General features: G+C 40.9%; 1 protein-coding gene across 7 annotated transcripts in view; it reads left to right on the forward strand.

The window, feature by feature from the left end:
- myo9aa (myosin IXAa) overlaps positions 1–22,516 on the forward strand; it is a 103,485-nt gene that overhangs the window by 32,347 nt on the left and 48,622 nt on the right. For all 7 annotated transcript variants that reach the window (XM_037979797.1, XM_037979800.1, XM_037979796.1 and 4 more), the window contains 3 exons: positions 19,396–19,490; positions 19,591–19,653; positions 20,956–21,055. In XM_037979797.1, the coding sequence (XP_037835725.1) occupies positions 19,396–19,490; positions 19,591–19,653; positions 20,956–21,055 (258 nt within the window). The remainder of the gene's footprint in view (positions 1–19,395; positions 19,491–19,590; positions 19,654–20,955; positions 21,056–22,516) is intronic.

Below are 22,516 nucleotides of genomic sequence, written 5' to 3' on the forward strand. Positions count from 1 at the left end.
AAAGACACCAGCTGTTGCCTCCTTCAGAACAGTCGGTCCTTTTTTTTTTTTTTTTCATCCCCATGATTATGGGAGGGTTACATAAACGCTGAAAGCCCAGCCACCACTCCTCACTTGAGTTACATAAATCCTTGCAGGTGACCTCTCTGGTGGTTCAGTGTGAGGTTTGTGCTCATCTTCTGCTTCCCACATGTCCAGATGTGGTGGAATAAAACTTTTAACGTGAAAGGCGCAGATATCCGGAATGGAGGAAAAAAAAAAAAAAAAAAAAAAAAAAACACACAAGGATGGGATCCTCTCTGAGTCATGCTGGGTTTGTGATTTTGAATCATGCAGAGAGAAACTTCTTAGAGAGATTGTTNCTTTTAACGTGAAAGGCGCAGATATCCGGAATGGAGGAAAAAAAAAAAAAAAAAAAAAGAAAAAACACACAAGATGGATGTCACCCTGGAGCAAAAGGCTCATGGAAACAACATCTCAGCTGGCCATGTGCTGCACTGCCTGCTTGTTTGTTGATTATTCCACATTTAGGAACGTTTTGTGTTGATTTTTGGGAAGACAGGTTATCATTTGAGGAAATGCAAAGCAAACTTGGTTATATTTTATTTAACTTTACACTGCAACAGCTCCAAATAGGCTTTGTGGTTTGTTGGGCTAATGTGACAGCGTAGATTTAACCTACCTTTAGTTGCCAAGATGCCCTGCCATTCTCCTTATTTTGACCTGATGTTATCAGAGATCAATGACAGACTCATAAAATTCACTAACTTGCCTAAAGCGTATAATTGTGATGAGTGCCGTGAAGTCATCTACTGGCTCTTTTAGAATTAAACTGAAGCACTCAAAAGTAAATGGTGTCCAGCATTTTGCATTCAACAATTAAAGACCTTGAAGGAAGGCATGTAACCCGCTGCCTTTCATGGAAGAACTTTACTCTGAGATCATCTTATGTTGAGAAATGACCGATTATAGTTGTTTCGGTCAAACCTTGAAATTATTGTTAGGCATAATCTTCTGCAATATTGAGAAACATCAAGCTCAGAGTATGATTTGTGAAGGACTCTTAACTACAGCTACACCAAATTTTAGCCTAATGTCTGTAAAATTGACTGATTTATGGACATTTTTTTGTGCTTTTTAGGGCAAGTTTGCTGCTGAGGCCATCTTGAGTTGAGGTGTGGATGTTGTACTACAGAACAAAGATTTTCCTTATCTTACATTTTGAACTTGTTAAAAGACTTAGAAAAAGCTTTAATCTGTGAACACATCTGTGTGTGATGTGGGCCAGAAGATCTGAAGCTGGACGGCCTCCCTCGGATTGAACTGGTGATCATCCTGATGTTTGTGTGTCACAGATCTCTCTAATCGGCTTGCCCTCCTTTCAGCCGGGACCACGTGGCTCGCCGTTTCTGTTAAGGCCTTGCCGCGGTAGCCTCACCTGGCTGCCCTGCCCCACTGCAGTGTTAGCCGGGCGGCTAATGCTTGACATGTGGCGCCCATATGGACGCGTTGCGATAAGACCACCTGTTCCGACTTTGTTCCAGGACGTTTAGACAGAGATTTACTCGTATGACCTGGGTGTTGGCTAATGACAGAGAGGTCACCACACACATCCTGGATGGTACAGCACACACACACTCACACACACACACACATTGGGATTCATCTGTCAGCTGAAGTTAGAGATCAAATGGAGCTTATAATCGCTGGTTAAAAACTAACTTAATGTGCTTCTTGCAAGCCTTACAGGAAGAAGTCTGATGAGTTGCATCAGTTTAGTTCTTTAAGTTAACTAAATGCTCAGAATAATTAAAGACCTATTGTTCCTTGAAGGACTCTATACCACCCACCCCCTTAACACTTCAAATTGGGACGTGACTCCCATGTTTTTCAGGACATCGTGTCCCCACCTCGCACTCCCCCTCATTTTTACATTCCACTTCACTGTATGGCAGCCGGACTTGGGAAGCTTCTCTCTGCGCCTCGTGCATTTCCTCTCTTTCCGCTGATGCCTGGGCTCCATGTTTTATGGGAGCGCTGTGTGGAGGGACTGCGATCGTATGGAGTCGTGGCCAAGAAAGTGATGTTGCACATGGTTGTTTCTGGTCGTCGTATTGTCTTTTTTTTTTCTACGTTTGTAGGCGGTGGCGCTCACAGACAGACAATCCTGCTGTAGTGGCCTCCCCCGTGTTTGTGTAAAGACTCACAATCAGGATGTAAAGAGTCGGATTAAAGTTTCTCTTCACAGATCCACCTATGATCCCTCGTGACACACCTCTACATACACCCAGAGACAGAGCCATACACAAAACACTAGCATTTGTGTGTATAGAGCAAAACGTGGGAGGTTTTAAACAAAAGTGCCTTTCTATTGTTACCCACCATCGTGCCTAGTTGCGTAGCTGCTTGATTGTGTTCGTTTCATAACAATCAGGACCGGGTTTTTCCCCTTAAGAACTGAAGCTACCCTAACTTCAGCAAATGTTCAAATAAGGTACGACGTTTTGTAAATTCACCGATGCACTGTTTCTAATTTTGACTCATGTGTTCATTCGGTCTGAGTTGTAGGGACAGCAGCCAAAGCAGAGCTGCCCTGACTTCCCTCTCCCTCCGAGCTCTTCCGGCAGGACACGAAGGCATTCCTAAAACAGACTAAACCTCTGCTGCGAGAGCCGGGTCCGTCCAAGGGTCTCTCACCAGTCCGGCATGCCTGGAATACCTCACCTGGGAGGCATACAGGAGATGACAAACGTCCAGACTATTTCGACTGGGCGTTTCCGATGTGCACACTTAAACGCAGACAGAAAGAATGTCAGTTTTTTTTCATTCTTAAAAGGCCGAACTAGAAACTGTGGTTGCTTAAAGGGAGAGCAGGGTGATCTTATTCGCAATCTTTATCCAAAGCGGCTATCTGGCACAGAGAAATCACATATTGACACAGGCTCCAGCAGCGAGTGAGATTAGTGTTTGCTCTCAAAGATAGGCCTGTTGTCCTAATGGCAGGGCACATTTACTTAGTGCTTGTCAAACACGTCCTATACGGGTCAACAAATTGACTTAGACCACTCAGGGCTCTGTCATCATTAAAGCACCGTGCTGACTGGAACGACACCATATTCGCTCCATTACGCACTATTGCTTTCTTGTAGTTTTGATAAGGTTCATGAAGTGAAGTGGGATGGGAATCAGACCACATGTAAAACACAAACTCTTTATTTTTTATTTTTCTGTACAGCTTTAAACCACAACTTGTATTTTAGAGGGTATATTGATATTGTGTTATTTTCTCCATCTTTTGGCCAGAGAAGCATTGAGCTGTTTTGATTTCCTAACATTAATTGTGCAGCTTTTCATTTTTATGATTTAGTACAGACAAAATCAGAAAGATCCGTCTTAAAACCATTTCACTTTAGCTTTAATTTGAGTGGTTGGTGACCTACAAGACTGATGAGAAACGAGGAGAGCCGGACATTAGCGGCTCCATGTGATCATTCTTGGTTGCAGCCTTCAGCGTGTCAGCCTGGTCTTCTTTAATGTCGGGGTCCTCATCCAGCTGCTTCTCCTCTGAGGTTCATATCGCTTCACGTCTGATGAAGAAAGGATTGCTGGACTTAGAAGAGGCCCCGTATTTATTTGGTCCAGATTTCTCGATTAACACACATAACTATGCTGCTGCATTACGTTCATGTGACTGTCACTGGAAGTTGCAAGTCTCAGAGTTTTGCACTTTTATATACAGATTATCATGAGAGTTTCATCCGACAGATAATTATGCATACTGCTGGTAAATTTTGGCCCAAATTCTGCTAAGAGTTGGTGCAACGCATGCAAATGTGTCAATTAGGTGTGATTCCAAGCAAAGATTTTTGTTTTCATTGTATTTTTATTTTATTTTGCGCATTTATTTTATTTTATTTTTGGCTGCAGTTGCTTGTAGGCTCATTAGACAGTACGTAAACTAAAGCTCAGTATTTATCTACCCATGAAAAACGGAATATAACTACTCACTGAACAGATTAGCAAAAGATACAGCTCTTCTAAAACGTGACGTCAGAGGTCCGTGTTTCCAGTTCGGCTTGAGAAATCATATCTGCGAAAGCTTGAATCTCAGTCCTATTTCCTGGGTTTGTTCTTAATTTATAAATAAAGCGCGGTGACCAGTAAAAGGCACCAGCGTGTGACTGACTCATCCATTTTAAGAGGTTCACAGCCATACTTGAACCTGACATTATCCCCACCCAGCCAGCGAAATAAACATTTTGAGTGGGGAGGCCAAGAGAGTGGCACGTAAAGGGGTTTTACTGTGGAAGCATTTACATCAGCACGCCGAGGCTTGTAAACCCCCCTCCCCTTCCTAGTACCAGGTATTTAAATCTGACAAGAATACTTTGACCCAATCTTTCTTCTTCCTTCTGTTTTCCTCTCAGTTGTGTGAAATATTGAGCTCCATTTATACATTTTATTTGACCACAGGCTTTCCTTTGGGCTCTTAGTGGGGTTTCTTACCACGCAACCCATATTTTAAAAAATTTTTTTTTGTTCACAAAATTAAAACAAATGGTTATAGTATTAGATTAAATGGCAAAACATAAATACAAAAACAGTATTTTAGACCAAAATAGAAAGCGCACAGTTCTTACAAGCTTGAATCTAATGATTATATTTTAAGTTCAACCCAGTCTGATTCTTTAAGGCTAGCTTTCATATTTGTTCCCCAATTTGGCTTCTTGAGGGACAAGCCAAATGTGTTATTTGAGTGTTGGCTAACTTTTATGTCAAGATGACTCCACAGTGCTTCAGTCATGTTGCGGGTTAACCCCTTACGGAAAGTGTTTCATTTGGAGCGTTGACAGTGTGTTTGAGATTATTGTCCAAAAAAAAAGCAGTTTCCAGATGGCAGTACAGTGACTCTGCTTTCATGAACCCATCAGTTTTGTTTTGTATAGATTCCCGACACCTCTCAGTGAAGCGGAGTCCATGACAGAACCTTCACCGTGCTTCGCAGATGGCTGTAAAAACTCTGCTTTAATTTCCTCTTCTCGTTCTCTGTAAAAAGTTCCCATTCGGATTCATCACTGTAAGGCACTGTAAGCTCTTGTTAAAATTTGGACAACCTAAACCTTTTTTTTTTGCCTGTTTTCCTTCCTTAAGAATGGCAGTCATTGTTCCATTAGACCAGTCTTCATTAACATATCTCTCAGGACCTGAATCCGGTTTTTCATGGATTTTTCTCAAGACTTTTCAACATGTTTTGTTGCCTGAAGAATTTAAGGTGCCTAGAAAATGTAATATTTTTGGATCAAAGCAAAACAGTATTACAAAATCATATTTTTCTCATGTAGATTCTTTTTTAAGCCTGTATTAAGACACTCAGCTGTGTTATTTTCTTACTTTTTATCAGGTGTGCCTTTATGGCTGGTTGTATACAAACTTTTAATCCTTGATGAAAGCCTATTTTAATCAGTTTTGACAGTACACACCACCAAATTGATGGGAAGGTGTGAGGGGAAAATCAATCATATTTTTAAATGATTAGATTTCCCTCCAGCAGTTTGGCATTTAATATTTGGTACTGATTCACCTTCTCAACACAATGTTGTTGTGAGTCACGTGTTTAACTGTTTTGGGTTAGTAAATCACAGCAAAGCACATAGAAAGGCTGTTAATTACAGTCAGCCAGTCTGGCCAATTAACCAATCACACTCATGTAATCAGCTGTTCATCACATACTGGCCACAGAGAGAGTTTTCAATTATTGGCAAAAGCAAACATAGTTTGAACTTCTTTTTCCTCAGTCAAAGCAAATGCAGCTCAGTTTAAAGGTGGAGGTATTAGGACATAAAGCTGCAGATGGTTTCTGCTCTGAGAAGAACCAGTACACCTTTTTCTTTTATATTTGAGCAGCAAACTGAATGAAATATTTCCCAACTTGAGGAGCTCTTAAGCAAATACACAAGTTGATTTTAGACATTCAAATAAATGCACCTAAACAAAAAATTGTTTTTTTAAAATGGGATGCTAATAAGGGTTCAAAAAGTATATATTATATTGTACTGCAAATATGATAATTTGCTAATTGAGCTAACAATTGTCCACAAAGTCAGCTTATTTGTACATTTAGAGTCATTATATGCAGCTCTTTCTTCTCTGACATCGACAGCAGCAGTGGTTGGTGGTGGATAGCGTTGCAGATTAAATAAACCACCAATATTTAGATTTGACGAAGACCCCGCTCCACCACGGCTGCCCACAGAAGTGTGCGGGGCAGGACGGCCTGGACCACCAGGCGAGCGCCGCTCGTATCGATCCGCACAGATTTCCCTCAGCCTGAGTCAGGGCTGAATGTCTGCCAACAAACTGCAGCACTGCGGACATGGGTGTGGCCTCGCCTGAAAGGGCCTTTGAAAGACAGCTTCCATGTGCGGCGGTGTTGTTCTGAATGCATGAATGCTGCTCCGATGACAACTCACAAGTGTCAGTGTAACAGTTTGTGGGCTACATAATAAGAAGCAGTCATTATTGAAGCCACAAAGCTTCGCAGGCAGAATAACTGAGTTGTAGTTAGTTCATAACACAGATGTTGTTGGACACATGAAGGCACAACAGAGAAGGTTCAAAACACAACTTTCATTTTCTTAACTAAAACACAATACTTAAATAAAATCTAACTCCTGTAAGGAACCTACATTAAAAACACACGCCCCCTCCACCAGAAGTACCCTTCACACATGAAGGCAATAATAATAAAAGTAAAAAGAAGACAAAACTATACAAATATGGGTCTTGCGCAAAGTAAATAAATATGATATGCAAAAAGATAAAAATAAAGATTAATAATAATCATGTCCCAGATGATATGATTATTTAGCAGCATTCAGGACTCTAATGGCCCATAGGCAGAACCTGTTTATCATTCTATATAAGAAATAATAGTAATAAAAATAAATATGTATAAGATGTAGAAACACTTTGAGGCATTTTGTTGAGCATAGATAAAGTTAAAAAGGTGGACTTCTTTCTTGTTTACATCACATTAGCTCCTGATTTGTTTGAGTAAGCTACCAACTAGAGACGGTACATATATTAATGAGTTATTGTCTGATCTGTCAATTGACTTGAAATTATCCAAAGAATTAATTCAAGTTCAAGATCATTAATAAAGCGCTTTTAAAAACTGCTGCTGGCCAATGTGATGTACCTAAAGTGGCATGAAAATAATGAAAAAAAGCAAAGAAATATCACAAAAAACAGAGAATTGGGAAAACATTACAGTGATAGAAGCATTTCTACTCAAGTTTAATTAAAAGTGTTGTGATGAAATTTCAAAATGGCAAAAGTAGAAGCAGCTGGTGGCTGAAGTTAGACGATTTTGCCCGATCACCTCAGTGTGCCAACATAGACCTCGAGATGACTAAAAGCAAATCCTCGTTCGAACTAATAGATCTGCAGGGCCCATAAGGCTGCAGGAGGTCAGACAGAGAGACTATAGCCTGCCCATTAGGTGCTTTATAGGTCAACAATAAAACCAACGTGGAGCCTGTAAAGAGCTGCAGGCTCAGGGGAAATACGCCCGTGCTTTCTTGGTGCTGGTAAAACATGAGCTGCATCATTTTGAGCTAACTGCACGGGAGGCCAGCCCGGCTGACACCAACATACAGAGTACACTGATCCAGCTGGGAGGTGGTAACAGCGTGGATCAACATTTCAAAGTCATTTAAATGATTTTAAAAACAAGATATCACCTTAGATTAAGCCATAGATTATGAAATGATGCCTTTACTAATGAACAAATCTGTTTCTTAAAGTAAAATTCAGGATAAAATATCAGATCTTTTACATGTGATCTTGTGAGAGGTTCAGATTTACACAGACCTGTGTAAGAAGGTCTCAGTTACTCCTAAATTCAGTTTTATCTTCGCTGAAAAGTGTAAAGCTGTCCAACTATTTGTAAGCTGGTCAAAATGTAGTTTCAATAAAAAAGAATGATCGAAGGTAAACCCGAGTGTCGTCTGCGTAGGATGGAAGAGAGAGACAAAACGCAGCGTATAAATTAATGAACGTAGTAAGCTTTTCTGCTTGGTTTCTCTCCAGCTCCATTTGTTCATGGCTGATTGTTGTAACGGGTGGAGTGGTGCCAGATATTGGACTCAACAATCAGGTTTTGTGCCCTGGTGTGTCGGCTGAGTGAGTCACAGCTCAGAGCTGGAGTCTGTGGGGTGAGTGGAAGGAATGATCTGCTCCTCCACCAGAATGTGTTAATATACAGAAGAGGATGAGGACTATAAAAGCTGACTTTCGGGATGAACCAGAGTTGCTTCCAGCGCAGGCCGTTGCATCGTCCAGTTTCTCCTCTGTCTTGTAGAACCTTTTTTACCGTGTCGACCACAAGGGCCGGAGCTCAGCGAGAAAGCTCCTGAACCATGATCAGAAATGAGCTGAAAAGTCGACTGGATTTCTTTGAATTTTTTTTCCCTTTTCCCACTCTGTCTCCCTGCTCCCTCTTCATTCCCTCCCTCCCCCTCCGTGCCTCTCGTTTGCCTCACCTCGTTACCAGAAGACACTGCGTGCGCTATTGTTTCCCCAGAAAAAGTCGGGGCTGAAACCAGAAGCTCGTCGGCTCTTTTAGTTCTGCCACTTTTTGTCACCATCTAAGTTTGGAGACAAAAAAAAAAAAAAAGAGCAGAGCTCGTATGGGTTGTGCATCCACATGAACTCTCTTTTCATACTAAAGAAGACTGAGCACCGTTGTGTGACTGAGTGTCAATAGTTCAGTGGAGGACAGATTTGGTCACATGAGAGAAGGAGCAGAAATAAAGATGTGATTGACTGAAGAAGAAAAGACGTGTGAGAGTGTGAGACGTGACATTGTGTCCAAGTCTTTACTTGTTTGTTAGTTTTTATGTCTATATTACAAATACTGTATTGTTTTGTATTGTATTTTAAACAGAAAAGGGCTGCAGTGTATAAATCAACTTTACTTACTAAAATGTGTAAACTGGTCCAGTTTGTGGAAGGAGTCAAACAGTAGTCCCGTTTGGTTTTGTTGTTGTTGTTTTTTCACTTTTCGACAAGTTCAGAGTTACACATTTGAAAGAAATGTATGAAAATTGCACACAAAAACATTTTATACATGTTGGCCTTTTCCCCCAAACAGTTGATGGGCATGATGGTTCGTTATGACGTGATGTGAGCTGAATGTGTCCACAACTAACCTTTTAGATATGAAAAACTGAATAAATAAATAAGAATTTCAATGTGTGGCTGTAAACGGCCTTCCTCTCTCACCTTTATATGAGGATTTTCAAAACAATGTTGAGCAAGCAGTTTTGTAATAAAACATCATTTAGGCTAAGCTAAAAGTATGCCATTTTAGTTGTAATTTTTTTTTGTTTTAATAATATGAATAAACCACACTACACCATCGTAGTAGTGTGATCGCTCATGCAGCAGCCTGGTAATCCACTCATCAATAAAATTTGACGTAACAGTCCTTTTTCTTTTCTTTTTTTTAATCGACACATTCTGACAGTTTTTTTTTTAAACTTTAAGCCTGGAAAAAAAAAAAAAACTCTACCATCAGAGTATTCTCACTGAGAGCTGTTTAATTGTCATAAAGATGGCTGTAAGTCTGATTTTTAATGATGCTGCTTAAAAAAAAAAGTTTTTTGTTTTTCAACTGGGAAGCATCCTGATAAGACTTTGCTTCTGCCGTGGAGTCACTTCACTTCATTAGGTGGACTTTCAGTGTGGTTTGCATTCAGACTACTAAGCGTGTGTATAAAGGGTTACAGATGACCTCTGAAGGTGGTCTGTGTCTCTGTCCTCAGTTTGCCTTGGCATCGAGGACGGACGTTAAAAGCTGGGTTCACGCCGTGCAGTTTTCAACCGTCTTAAGACAAAATCTTTTGTGTTGGGTAAAAAAAAAAACAAAAAAACATCAGAAAATCTTTCATCCCCAGCTGGTCTGTGGTCACTCAGTGCGACAGGTTCACTGACAGCAGATACGGCTCTCTCACCACCAAAGTGGACTTATGATGAATCTCAAGCAGAGTCAGAATTTGTTTGGGGAAGCTGTGCAGTGTGACTGCTGCCACTACTTTCCCCTCCCAGCCCTGAGCTCGTTCACGGCTGTCACTTTCTCCCACATCTACTTCCCTTTTGGTTTAGTGTCCGAATATAATAATTAGAGCGTCAGCGTGGGTGCTTCAAGTCCTTTCATTGCTGGAGCTTTGTTTCCTATGTGATTCTCCTGTAGCAAAAAGCCGTACGTATTGGGTTGTACAGTGTGACACGGGTTACCATCGAGGTTTTAGATCCTTGAGCTCGCACACTGTGCCATGTTCTGGTCATTTGTTTTTCCCTCTTCAGTATGGCCAAAACAGCTGGCTTTGTTTGTGTCTTATTTCCTGTTGGCGACCACTACACTTAAAGCAAAACATTGGTACTGCCACCTTCTGACAATAGTAGGCAGCCCAGTTTATTTGAAAACAAGTCTTATGCATTTTTCTATGACGTGGTAATATAAAAGCATTTTAAATTTTTGCAGGATTGCTGCATTGCTTTCAGGCCAATCCTTGAGTTTCAGCGTACCTTGATGTTCAGAACAATAATGCATAGCTGTGCGATTAAAATGCTTTCCTGCCCCTGGGTTTATAAATTCTTTGCTTAAGCTATCATCTAAAACAAACAAAGCACAAGATTTGTGTCTGGGCTCTCCTATTTAACATGGCACTGTCTATTACAGTAATGACTACAGAAGTTATTAGCTTCTCTTCAAGCTAAGTAAGTTTATGTTGGCTCACGGCTTTCCATACCTTCCAGATGATTATCTGTAAATAAATTTCACATATGCATACCCTGCAGTATTTGATTTATTGTTGTTGCTCCGTTTGCACAATTTCCTGTCCCCCTTTTCCAACAGTGAAATGTTGGACAGTTGTTTACGTTGCCTGGGGATAAGAATACTTTCTTTCCAGAATTCACACAAGTCTGCAATTTATGGGACAACAAGGGGAATTAATTAGCTGCTTTTAGGTCGAGCGCAGTTTGTGACTCGTTTCACTCTCTGAGGGGGGGGGATTTGTAACTCAGGAATGCAGCTGTTTTCCTCTCATCGACTTTAATTCAGAGAGGTTTATGTTATATGAAAGATGCCTCTGATAGCTGAGCAGCTCTGGAGATCCACGATTATTTTTCTATTGGATCTGGCTTTCAACTCAATCGCCGTGTCTAATGTTGACTTCCGTCTTCCTAAGACCGGAGGACTTTTTGATTGAGCCAAATACTTCAGTCAAGCAAGGCTGCTGCTCTCTGCTTGTTTTCACTCTTTCAGAACTCATTAAGCCTTTAATTCGAGAGCTGGAAGAGAAGATTGATGAGGCCGTCGTAGGTGAACATTATCAGCATATTTCTTGACTCTGGGTCTCAGTTTTAAACCAGACTAACCCAGTGTTGGCTGTCGCTTCCAATCTATTACTGATAATCTGTTTTTCCAAGCTGGAAAGCATCAGATAACCAGTGACCCTGGCTGAAACGTTGACCAGTGTGATTAAATTGATTCCAGGAGTTCTTATCCGCTCAGTTTTGGTATTTTTCCCATTTGCATGCTCTGAAATTGGTCGTGCTTGACATAAATGACAACCAGCTGCAACATTCATGTTCATATTATAGCACAAGCTGATGGTTGTAATTCTCATGGACTTTAAACAAATTACGCTAAGGTTTCTGGTAGTTCGGTAAGCAGAAGTTGCCCTACCTGTGAAATTTGTTGTCTGTATTGCTGGTTAGGCAGAACTTTTTTATTCCCTCACAGCGCTGTTTCAGGCACAGTGATGGTGACTCTATAGAAATTATATAGAGCAGTGTGGTGGTTATAAACCCGATGCTGATATATTTTTAAAATGTTGAATCACTTTTTGTTGTTACATGATGGTTGACTCTGGAGTACATGTAAAAATGTACACAACAAAATCTTTAATACTCAAAAAAACTTTATTTGTTAACATATTCAAATGCTTTATTACACAAGTAAATAAGAACTAAAGTGCTTAATGCTTCACTGGCACAATCATTTCCTAAAACTTGTAATTGCAGGTTTGCATTTCTATGGAGTGGTTTTGCAATTAAATGGACGGACTGCACGGTTAGCAACTTTGCCTCGCAGCAAGGCAGTTGCAGGTTTGAAACTTGACTGTGGCCTTTCTGCAAGAGGTTTGCATGTTCTCTCTGTATTTATTTATTTATTTTTTTCAGGTATTTGGGTTTCTTCAGTCCAAAAACATGCATAATAGACTAATTGTCTGTTCTAATTGGACCCTGGGTGTGAGTGTGTGTTTGTGCACATGGTTGTCTGTCTCTGTGTGGCCTTATGATAAACTGGCAACCTGTCCAAGGTGTAGTCTGCACCCCGCCCAATGGTTGCTGGAGATGGATGGACACCAACTCCCTCTGACTCTGCACAGGATCAGGTGGATATTAGTAATTACAAATGCTTAGTGCTGGTAGAATTTGAAATTAATTTACAGCAAGCATATGCTTCTTGTTAGTCAGTGGTGTCCAGTCCTGTTCCTGGAGGGCCACTGTCATGTTTTAGTCGTTTCTCTGCTTTGACTCACCTGATTTGAATGACTGAGTGATTAACAGGTTTCTGCAGAACTTGAAGACCTGCTGAAGAGCAGAGAAACATCTAAAACACACAGGATAGTGGCCCTCCAGGACCAGGATTGGGCACCACTGCTGTTAGTTATTTAGTTATCATTAAAAAGAACAAGCCAAAAGTCTCAAATGCTTTTCTTGTTTATCAGTTGAAATTCTGTAATCTACTGATTTATCAATACCCTAACTCTAACCCTTACAAAACCTTTGCAGTTAAAGTAGAAATTTGGTTTGTGACTTAAAGGCAAGTGACATCATGTTGACCTAAAATCTTTAAACTTTTGATTTCATTCTGGACTTTAATGGGATAGTTGTCATTTTCTGAAGGGCTAAGCCCAATTTTATTTGTCTCCTTGTTGATTTACATTTGTTGCATTGAACAAAAAGGCCTTTTAAATGTTTCGTTCACCAGCTAAACCTGCACATCTCAAACCCATTTTTTTTAGTACTATTTTGACAGGAGCAGTCAACTCCCAGAACCCACAGGCGGCTGTTCTTTCACTTAGCCGGGACTCATGACTGCACTTCTTCCCCCTGTGACTAAGCAGCCACGGTGACCACAGTCCACCCTGGCCAACTTGGCCTTAGATGTGCGATTAGAGGGGGGTTGTGATGAATTAGCCTCTGGAGAATGTCATCGGCCCACACACACACACACACACACACACACTGTGAAACACCCTCAATATATGTTGGGGCCGAGTCAGTTTCTCTTTCACTGTACTCTTCTCATGCAGTCTGGTGGATGAGTCGTCTGGTAGGAAGAATGTAAACGTGCAAAGGTCAAATGAGTCATACTATTTTTATTTTTTTGTTGAGTCATACAGAACAATTTGTTTGAGTAGTTTTGTCTGTAGCTACTGTTTAAGGAGAAATGCAGAACATCTGGTGACACGTTTCCGAGCTGATAGGCAGTCATTCAGAAGAATGCCGCTTCATGTCACAGTCCACGGATCGAGCAAATTCCACGTGCAGCTCCCGTGATCTCCAAACACGGCAGTGTGAAAATCCAATCGTAGCCCCTGAGCGGTTCGATGACTTTCTATAATATGATCTCTAAAAATAAACTGCAAACAGAGTCGACCTCTTATGAATAAAGTCCGTGTAATTAAATTAGTTCAAAAGCTCAATGCTGACATTAGCAATGGTGCTGGAGGTCTAATTATTTCCTCACAAACGAGGGACCTTTTATCATATTGTCTCATTTTTATACAACTTTTCTGCTCGGAAGGAAAAAAAACTAACTCTAACTCAGCTAACTATTCAGTGTGTGAGCACTAAAGTCAAAAGTTGGAGATGTTAAAAGGAAAATCTTTAAGCCCCACCAAGCCACTCTTTTGGGTTCCAATATGATTTATTTTATTTTATTTTATATCAAATATTTGCCCATACAGATTTTTTTTCTTTGCTGGCACCAGAATGATTTCATTTAAAGAATAATATAGTTTTTTATGGTTTTGAGGTTGACACCATCAACTATATTGCTGCAGTCTTTGTCTAAATTTAAAGCTTGACTTCTGTTTACATTATCAGTACATTCACAACCTGTTCATGTGTAGAGATGGACTTGGATACAGGCTGGAGGGGGAAAGGTGGGGCAGCGCCACAGACTTGAAGATATTTGTGGAACCAGCTGCTGACAATCAGCGGGATGCTTTGTTTGAATTTAGGAGAGAGAAGTTTGGTGTCAAATGGTCTGAAAATCTGCTTCATTCAACAACAACAAACTTTTTTTTTTAACTTTGACTTTAAGGAACCTTCCTGCCATGAAACTTTATTTGCTCATTGTACGAACAGAATTATATTACAACCCTGCTTCTGTTTTTGAACGCGACAGTAAACCCTTTTTCTTTTTGCCCGTTAACTGCTCATCCCTGCAGTTAACGGGCAAAAGACGAGGCAGTCCATCACAGGGTTGACACTAAACAGGATGTTACTACTTTAAAGAGTAAACAATATTAAAATAAATTTAGAACCAACTTATTTTAAACAGTCTTTAGTCTCTTTTAATTGAAATCGGATGAAAAGCATCATTTGCATTGCTGGTAAATTACATTTCTGTAAGCCATTTAGCACTCCTGACAGCTGTGCAGCATAACATACATAAGGAAGGAGCTGTTTTGTATTCTGTGGCAACAAATAAATATCAGCAGCAAAAGACGTGCTGATAGCAGGCTGCTGATTCTGCAGCTGGAAGACTGTCTCTTTGGCAGCAAGATCAGGGACCTGTCCTGCCTGTTTCATTACATTTGTAAGAAATCTGACAAATAAACAAACCTTTATGCCTTGTATTACACTACTTATACAATAAGTGTCAACACCCGACCATAGAGTCTGGATCAACGGATGGGTTAGGGACCTCAGCCCAAGAGGATCGGGTCTGACTCGTTTTAATGGCCACCTTGCTAATTCACTTGGTAAGAAAAGAAACGTTAATGTGACCAAAAAAATTTATAACAAGCTCAATACGGACAGTTTCAATGTGCGACGTAAAGTATCTACTTTTAACAATTTTGTTTGAGAGCAGAAGAAGTGTGTATGAGTGTGACAGTTTGGGGGGAAAATAGGCCCCTGATTTTAAAAATAATAAAAAAAAAAAGTAGAGATTTTACAAGGGTAAAAAAAATCTGCCTGGTCTTAATCAGGATCTGTTGCTGTCCGGTTTACAGGACCATGTTCTATCCTGAGACGAAAACCAAATGTCATTTTCCAGCAAGCCTTATTCCAAAACCACTGCTAGGCATCACGTTAAAAGGGTTTTGTCAAGATATTTACCCAAAAAAAGAAAAACTGAGCAGCGTGTGAGGAGAGACATAACATCATCCCTGGTGGCAGAGGCTTGGGTCAGACACATTACACCCAGAACCATCTGGCACCATCTCAAGTCTGCCACTGGTCGGCCTTTGGCTCGTCCTGCGGTCTGAAGCCAAGAATAATGCAGCTGACCTCTCAGAGTAACAGAAGTGCTGGGAATCATGTCTGTGTAAACACTGTTAGGGCTGCTGGCCCTCTTGACTCTTTGGAGCTGATAGAAATCCTATAAATCGTATATTTTACACGTTGATTATTATTTTTGTTTTACCCGCCTCGCTTGAACTTGCTCGGACTTCTTGAACTTGGCCCATCTGAAAGGGGGGAAGGGAGACATTTGCATTGTTGTGGGCTGTTTGTTTTTATGTGCAAGGAATGCAGGAAAGTGTTTGCGTTGGAGAGGAGGCTTCTAAAACCAGAACTTGTGGCTGCTTTGCATAAACGTCTCTTAGGGGTAATTTTGGGAAAGCATGTTCGAATTGTCCAAACAGATTTTTTTTGTTTGTTTGTTTGTTTTTGTTTTTGCAAATGCTGCTGATGATGTAGGACAATTACGAAAATTATTATACATGTAGAAACAATTTTTTTTAACAAACCTAATCAGCTGAAAGACGGCTGGTTCTTCTCATCAGGGATCTGTTGACTTCTTTCAACAGTTATGGGGAAAAACATGCCCACCCTCGTTCAATTCTTGATTTTATGCATCAGGACAAAATATTTATTAAACAAAAGGAAAAAAAAAATGGAAAAGCTTTGTGCAAAATATCTTCAGTCCATGGTTTAACAGATTGTTGAACCAACGTTAGCAGCAGTAGCTCTCAGTAGTTGTTATCTTTATGAGTTTATTAGTCTGTCATATGGTTGTAGAGGAATTTTGTCCCACTCTTCTCGACAACGTTGCTTCAGTTCATTGAGGTTTACAGACATTTATTTCCTCTCAGCTCTCTTAAGTACCCAACACAGCATTTCAATCAGTTTGAAACTTTAACAGAACCATTTCAACATCATGATGATTTTCTTTTTTTTTTTTTGGACCATTCTGTTGTAGATTAGCTTCTGTGTTTGGGATCATTGTCTTGCTGCATCATGTCCCAGTTTGGTCCAAGCTTCAGCTGCAGGACTGCACAATATTAAAATAAAATTGCAATGTGAAATATTATTGTTGAATGTTCCGTTGACAATATCAAATGTGATAAACTCACATTTTCTCACTCCTCCCTTTCTATTCTGTCATCTAAACCAGGTGTGGGCATCCAGGCCAGTGAGTCTGTTGGATTGAATAAATATTTTATTAGCAGCCGGACATTAATGCATTGCACTTGAAATATAATGGCCTTTGATTTATTGCAGTCCAAGCAGTTCTTTGCGATGCTGATATTGCAGTAATAACATTTTTGATATATTGTGGAGCCCTGTTTAGCTGTCAGACAGACAGTCTCATATTTGACTCTAACATACAGAGGAACTCATGGTTGACTGAGACACAGCAAGGTGTCCAGGTCCTGTTGCTGCAGAACAAGCCCAGATCATCAGCCGTCCACCACCGTGCTCGACAGTTGACATGAGATAAACACGACACTGTTCATTTTGGGTCAACATCTTCACTTTAGTCTCATCCGTCCATTGTTCCAGAAGGCTTGTGGTTCATTCGGATGAGACTTTACAGACTTAAGTCGTGCTGCCACGTGTTTGTTTTCTTATTTATTTATTTATTTATTTATTTATTTTCAGGAAAAAAGGAGCCTTTCTCCTGGCAGCCTTTACCAGCAAGCCTTTTTCTTATTGTTCCGTCATTAACTTCAAATGTTAACCTTCTAACTGAGGTCTATAGACTCTGAGATGGAGATCTTGTTATTTTTTTTACATTTTTTTGGAGTTTCTCTGAGCATTGCCTGGTCTGACATTGGGGTGAAAATGCTCATACGTCCACTTCTGGCAAGCTCGGCAGCCGTCCTAAATGCTTTTTACTTGTGAGTGATATGTCTCTCTGTAGAATGATGGACTGTTTGGACATGACCTTTAACCCCTCTCATATTGATAGGAAGAAGTAGCTGCTTCTCATCCTGCGTCCTGCTGGGTCAACACAGAATGCCGAATGTTAAAGGAAAGTACCAAAAGGTCAGATATCTAAGACCCTTAATCTGAAAGCAGGAAGAGAGCAGTAGTGTTTGGTTGTATTGGCCGTCTTCACACACAGTTCTCACCACGAACTAAGGAACTGCTGTTAGCCTGTCCTCGCCTGACCTGCGGTTGCTGAACCAGGCAGGTTAGTCAGTTCAGAGAGACGTGATGTGATGAACAGAGCCTCCTCCTGCAATATCAAATGCTTCAGGCATCATGTTTTGGAAGCCACATGCTTGGATGTGAAACAATATTGTCCCTGTTCTTTAGTTTAAACTTGAGCGATCTTTTCTTTGTCAAGTCAGAGCACCACAAGTTCAAGCTGAGAGAGGCTTTGAAGTTGGGTTCACGATACTCTTGGTATTATTGATGCAGGGGGTCCGAGCCGTTAACGCAGCGCCTCGATGGAACAATGCCCGTAGACTTGAAGTTTCAAGAAATTGAGAGATTTTTGGTGTGGTTACTTAGAGTTTTTTATGGTAATAAAAGGATGACCTAAGCACATGCATGCTCCCAGAAAAGAAGATTAGAGAACATCGTGTCTTTGGAGGCTTAGTCAGTAGAAAAGGAACCATGCTTGACGCCTGCCAAAATACGCCATGGACCGCTGGACAGATTTTATTGGAACTTTCAGAAAGTAAACATCGAGTCAACCTGATTCAAGATGGCTGCCATAGCCAACCAGCATAAAACACATGATAATGGCTGTAACTCGGTCAGTTTTGGTGTGGAAGTAATTGAGAGTCAATCACAACACACGGTCTTTGTTCAAAATTTTGCCATTAACTTTTTGGAGTCAACTCTGTCTGTCTGTTAGCACAATATCTCCTGAACCACTGGGTGGATTTTAAGAAAACTTTCAGGAAATAATCATTGGATGTACGTCTACAACTGATTACCTTTTGGAGCTAATTCAAGTCAATTTAGCTGCTACAACCAACTGACCTTAAAAACCAGAAAAATGGCTATAATTCAGTCAGTTTTACAGATATTGTGCGAACATTTGTTGTGGTTGTAGCTGAGAGTCCTTCACAACGGATACTCCAAGTGCTGAAAATCTCTGATTAACTTTTGGCATTAACTGTTGGAGTCAACCCAACGGTGAAACTAGGGAGCCGATGAACTCTTTGCTGTTTGAAGCTTCCCGTTCCTGCATCTGAACCCTGCCGTTGTTGCACATCAGCTGTGCACTGGCCTTCGTGCAGCGTGCCTGCACGTTTGGAAGCAGCGCCGGCGAAGAGTGGGGTCAGGGAGGGGTGTTTTCCAATTTCACAGATGCAGGCCTTTGGACAGCTCCAAGTGCTTCACAGAGGAATTTGTTTACTTGTGGCGGAGCTACAAATAACTGCAGGGTTTATATAGGGGGTGAAAAAAAAAAAAGTACTTCCCCCTCCAGGCAGCCTTACAACACAAACAGAGCTGTGAGGGGAAATACTGGCCCGTCCTATTAGAGGACAACCACTACACATGTTCCACACGGCCACATGGATCCTATTACTCATTGAAGAACTTTCTTTTTTTCCATCGGGTCTGTTGGCCCTCGCTGCCCTATTCTTTCTTTGGCAATTTGTCTGACGTTAATAGATCTGAAAACGTGTTATTAATCTGCACCACATTGGGGTTTCTTTGGATCAGTGCAGGAGGAAACGTTTGTGCTGAGTCATTCAGGCTGACTGTGTTGGACACGAGGCCAAACAGTCCATATATTTGACCCAGAAAATGTGTCTGGCACTGTGGCACATTTGTAAATGAGGCCTATTCTTTATTTATTTGCTTTTACCTCACTGCATCTTTCTCTCGTTCCTCCAGGCGTTTGGGAACGCAAAGACCGCACACAACAACAACTCCAGTCGTTTCGGGAAGTTCATTCAGGTGAACTACCAGGAGAGCGGCACTGTGAGAGGGTAAGACGCCAACGACAAACGTGATTTATTTTTTCATGTATACCTTTTGAAGTTATCCTTTTGCATTGTGCTTTTTTTTATATATTTTATTTATTCACAGAGCGTATGTGGAGAAATATCTCTTGGAAAAGTCAAGACTGGTCTATCAGGAGCACAATGAGCGGTGAGCATGAACGGGAATCGCAAACCAAAATGAGAGTATCTAAAGCAAAAAAACGTCAAGAACATCGTCGATTGAGCAGTCGAAAGTGAATGACATTGACCTCAAACACACCTGCATCTCTGCACAACCCTAAGATTTTTAAGGTGTTTATTTTAGTAAGAATCAGTCAGCACGTAGGATGGTTTGCATTTTGGCAAGTTTAATATAATTTCGTAAAGGGATTCGGTTTTATGAAAACTTGAGCTGCACTTTGCCGAAAATGTGATTTGTGCTTTTTTAAGTTGGGAGGGGAAAAAAAGATGCACATCTGATTAAATTTAACTGTTTGATTTTTGCCAAAATGTGATTTGTGAAGAGAGGGGAGCTCCAAGCGTGACTTGGACAGTGAGACGCTGGTTGATCTCACATCTGGCCTCCTGTACTCTCCGCCTCTGACTTTGATGGATTTCAGACTTAGAAATGCTTGTGTGTGTGTGTGTGTGTGTGTGTCTGTTCATGTTAATTTGAATTGGATCTGGGTCACATGCTGCTCCACGCTTTTAAACACTGTATGCTTATCATTACCAGCGGTTGGAGATTGGCCACAAAGTGTGGTAGATATGCACAACCAGCAGTGACGACCTCAGTTCCACTCAGTGCCAGAAACATTCACGGGCCTAATTTTTCTGACCGAATCCTATTTCCTCGTGTTATCCCTGGAATTCGAGCGTCCCTTTATCCTGTAAAATTTAAGTCACAAGAATATTTTTTTTTTTGAGAAAGTGTAGCTCGAAGTTGCTAAGATTGATTCATAAAAAGGTTGAAGGGATACTAGTAACAGTGATCAAAGTGTATGTAAATTATACCCTCTCTATGTTCCTTAACAAAGTCCTGTTTACCTCCATTGATGATTAAATCAACTGCAATTTATTTTTCTTCAAAAACGCCAAGTTTTATGAATGGTTACCCAGAGGTCTGCGTTTTGGTAAAAGTTGATAAAGATTTGTGGTCCTTTTTACTATGAAAGTAATAAATGTGGTCAATAAAAAACTAAAAAATTGTTCCATACTTAATATTGCACATTTTAAGAACATTTTTTCCCTCCAGTTTTTTTTTAAACCTAAAAATTATACATGTATATAAAAAATGAAAATGAAAATTTGCAGAGCATGTCCTTCTGCAGCAGCCTTCTAAGCCTGTGAGCCAAAATGATACTGTAGCACAAAATCACCATGGGGGCCACAAATGCCCCTGGGCTACACATTGGACACCCCTAACCAACCGTATTTCTATCGACCCATTTGTTTTTCCTTTCTTTTTTAGAAACTACCATGTGTTTTACTACCTGCTGGCAGGAGCAAGTGAAGAAGAGAGAAAAGCCTTTCACCTCAAGAAGCCTGAAGAATACCATTACCTCAATCAGGTAGGAGCTTACACTGACTAAAAACAAGCACTAAGGTCAACAAGTACGCCTTATTTTGTCCAAAACCATCCGTTCCCTGCGCTGTGGTGTGTTTGGCATGCTTGTTGTTTACGTGTGGAGTTGTGCGTGTCTGTATTTTTGCCGTCAGCTTGTCGTTCTCAGTGTCCAGAAACAGGAAAACAAGAACTCAGGACACAAAGGAAACACTGTTGGTGGCTTTTCAACACCTCCCTCACAAACACGACAGACCTATACCATTAGAAGACTTTCAGCTGTTTCAAACACCCAAGTTTGTTATCGTTTAAATATTTGTCCTTTTCTACATCATTCGGGGTTTGCCCACTATGAAACCAAAAACGCACGTAAAGCATATGGAATGCTCCACAAAACTCGTTGCGTCTTTTGCCTCTGCGGCCCCTCCTCCGAAGGCCTTCCGCCTCTGCAGAGGAGAGCAGGGAATTCCTTCCATTCCTCACAGCCACAGATGTGCACATGCGAACACGAGTGCGCATCCATACACACCCCGCTGCACGCCGTTCATATCCTCATATCCTCCTCCTCCTCTCCTGTAAGCCTTCATCTCCAACCGTCTGTTTTGGGAAGTTTACAGAAGAGAAAATCAGAGTCCTGCAGCAGCAGCCTCACCTGTTTGCAGGCAGGATGCTTACAAGCCGTGAAGGCGAGCTGCTGTAATGCCTCCTAACTTACAATTCTGTAAAAAACAAACCATAGTTGTATGCTGGTGTAGATTCTCAGTCATCCAGGACATGGTAAATCCATAAAAAAAGGTTACAAACAGAAACAGCTGGACATCTATTCTGCAGTTCTGAAGCTGAGGACGTTTCGCTTCTCATCCGAGGAGCTTTCTCAATTCAAAAAGCAGAGAGTGTGGAGTTCGAACTTTTAAAGCTGAGATGTTCTGTAAGCTTGCACGTGAGTCCAGCTTACAGAACATCTCAGCTTTAGAAGCTCGAACTTTGGCCTTGTGAAAAAGGAGCCTGAGCCCCCTGAGTTCAAAGGTCACCCAGCTTTAATGAAAAGTTCAAAGGTCATGTATCGTTGACGTGCAATTAAAAGCAGAAATCAGACAGAAGAACGGCCAGGCAGTTGAGTTTATGGCAAAGCTGCCTCTTTAAAAATACTGTTCAAATGTTGTCTCGTTTTGTGACATTGATGTATATTGTACTACTGGACCCCATGTTGGATCAAACAAATAGGTTTCATTTCAAGGAGTTTGTTTTTTATTAGGAATGTGGTAAAGAGGTGAAGAAGTCCAGGTTGGATCGAGTGGATGGAGAAAAGGTTCAGGAGTGATTTGGGACAAAAGGGTGGCAGCAAAGGTCAAAGGAAAGGTTTACAGGCAGTGGTGAGAGCAGCCATGTTGTATGGTTTGGAGACAGTGGGACGGACAAAAAGACAGGAGACAGAACTGGAAGTGGCAGAGCTGAAGATGTTGAGGTT

Source organism: Kryptolebias marmoratus, linkage group LG15 (assembly GCF_001649575.2).
Source record: "Kryptolebias marmoratus isolate JLee-2015 linkage group LG15, ASM164957v2, whole genome shotgun sequence".
NCBI classification, from domain to species: Eukaryota; Metazoa; Chordata; class Actinopteri; order Cyprinodontiformes; family Rivulidae; genus Kryptolebias; species Kryptolebias marmoratus.